General features: G+C 37.9%; 1 protein-coding gene across 1 annotated transcript; it reads left to right on the top strand.

The window, feature by feature from the left end:
* Positions 1 to 2,012, top strand: LOC147890436 (uncharacterized). Its single transcript, XM_087390288.1, has 3 exons — positions 1 to 935; positions 1,057 to 1,088; positions 1,201 to 2,012. The coding sequence occupies exons 1-3, from the start codon at positions 1 to 3 to the stop codon at positions 2,010 to 2,012; spliced, it is 1,779 nt and encodes a 592-aa protein (XP_087246414.1).
* The last annotated feature ends 233 nt before the right edge of the window (positions 2,013 to 2,245 follow it).

Here is a 2,245-nt window from a genome sequence, read left to right on the forward strand (position 1 = left end):
ATGAGCATGAATAATCCATATGCAAAGCTTGGTAGTACAACAGTCCAAAAGCAAGCATTAGCTATCCATGATGCTTCCGAGTCGCACAAGCAAGCAAAGCAGCGCAAAGCTTTCATTGAGAAGGACAAGATGATAAGCATTGAGAAGCATATTGAGTTACGAGTTGATAGTGAGAAATCAAGGATTATTAGTATAATCCAAATCATGTATCACGCAACTCAAAAAGACATGTCCTTAGAAGCTTTTGCTGATGAGTGTAGGTTCCACATGTACATGAGGACTCCGAATATGCCCTTGTCTTGTGAGTATTCTGCTTACATAAATCCAGCCACGGGAAAGGAGTTTCTTTCAGCCATTTATATGGTTTATTGGGAAAAGCTCAAAGAAGAAATTCTAAAAAGCCCGATGTACTCAATATTGGTAGATGAAAGTACAGACCGCAGATATGAAAAACATCTTATTTTGTACATCTCTTTCTTGACAAAAGGAGGAAATGGACCTGTTGTAACCAAATTTGTCAAGTTAGTGGGTGTAAAAGATGGAAAAGCTCATACCATGTATGAAGGATTACAAAATGTGTTGAAAGAGTTGGAATTGCCTTTGAATAAAATGATAGCTATGGGGTCAGATGGGGCAGCAGCAATGGTTGGAGCAAATAGTGGCTTGATTGCAATGCTGCGAAGGGAAGTGCCACACCTTGTGGGCGTTCATTCCATAGCCCATAGAGAGGCCCTAGTCGTCAAAGATATATGTGAGTGTTTTGGTGAGTGTAAACTCGTGGATCAGTTTGCAAATAAGGTACGAGAATGGGTGGGTGACTCATCCTTGCGAAGGGAAGAATTAAAGAAACTGATGGAGGAATTTTTCCCTAGACATTATGAATTATTGAGGATTCATGGAGTGAGATGGTTATCTCGAGGTGGTGTTATGAAAAGGTAATTTCTTTAAAATCTACTTTTTATGTGAGCTCATGTATTTTTCTAGGTTGAGTAAGTTATGACAGTTTTACTTTATGCAAGCTAGCTTATAATCAGTATTTTGGTTTTTTTGAATTAGGTTGGTTAAGGTAATGCCGGTTCTGCTTGAATGTTGGAAGCAAAAATACCCAGCAATGTACAAGAGAGCAATGAACTTTCAGCTTCTATTTATTGTCCACTTCTTAGCTGATGTGTTAAAAGCTGAATGTAAAATTTCAAGCAGACAATGTTGATATATCCATGATTGGGAGAGAGATTGATGTGTTGTTAACTATCTTGAAGAATCGATATCTGCATGCCTCATTTCCTCAAGATTCCAAAAATTTAAATGGATTTCTAAAAGTAGTCCAAAATGGCATTTTATCTTACAAGAATAAGGATGGAGTAATGCAGCATCATGTGTTACAGCATACATCTTTGCTTGATAATACTAGGCCAGTCAGCATGGAGGAGAATATTTGGTTTGCTCAAGCTTTCATTCGAAGACTTGTCTCTACCTTTGATGAACGGTTTCATGATCACCATTTGTTCAATGCAGCCAAACTGTTTTCGCCAAAAAACTATCCCAAAGATCTTGATATTCGGGGACACACTGTCAAGCAATATCTTGATAAACTTTGTATCAGGTTTGGAAATGGGAGTACACCACTTATCCAATCCAAGCATTGTGAAGGTGAGTTGCAGCGATTTGTTCTTAGTATTGCTGAGGCATATCCTTCAAAGGGGTTGTTGGATGCATGGGAGCAATGTAGCTCAGAAATTGAGTGGTCACAAATGTTTCCTGCACTCAAAAAGTTATGGCAGATTGTGGTGGTATTACCAGCAAGCTCTGCTTGCTGTGAGAGAGGTTTCTCCAAGCAAAACAGAATTAAAAGTAATGATTGGTCTTGTTTGTCATTAAAGACTTTGGATATGTTGATGTTTGTTTCACTTTCAGCTCCTCAGCAGGTACAAGAAGTGGATTGGAACTTAATCTTTGATGTTTGGAAAGATATGAAGGCAAGGCGTCCTCAAGTTCTAGCTGAGGCACCATGAAGAAAGGAATGCCTTTATTGCAGCCTAGTATAGCACTTTGGTATGGTCTTAATATGACCTTTTATCTATATTATAACCAATTTTGTACATCAGACTCTTTGTACATCAAACTTTTTATATACATGATGTATTTATTTTCACATGATGGTGATTTTCTGGACTTATTAAGTTATTTGTTTAATGTTGAAATCCCCAAGTTCTAGGTAAGGCACTATGAAGAAAGGAATGCCTTT

Source organism: Dipteris shenzhenensis, chromosome 19, assembly GCF_047967505.1.
Source record: "Dipteris shenzhenensis isolate YYH24624 ecotype China chromosome 19, Dip_SZ_1.0, whole genome shotgun sequence".
NCBI lineage: Eukaryota > Viridiplantae > Streptophyta > Polypodiopsida > Gleicheniales > Dipteridaceae > Dipteris > Dipteris shenzhenensis.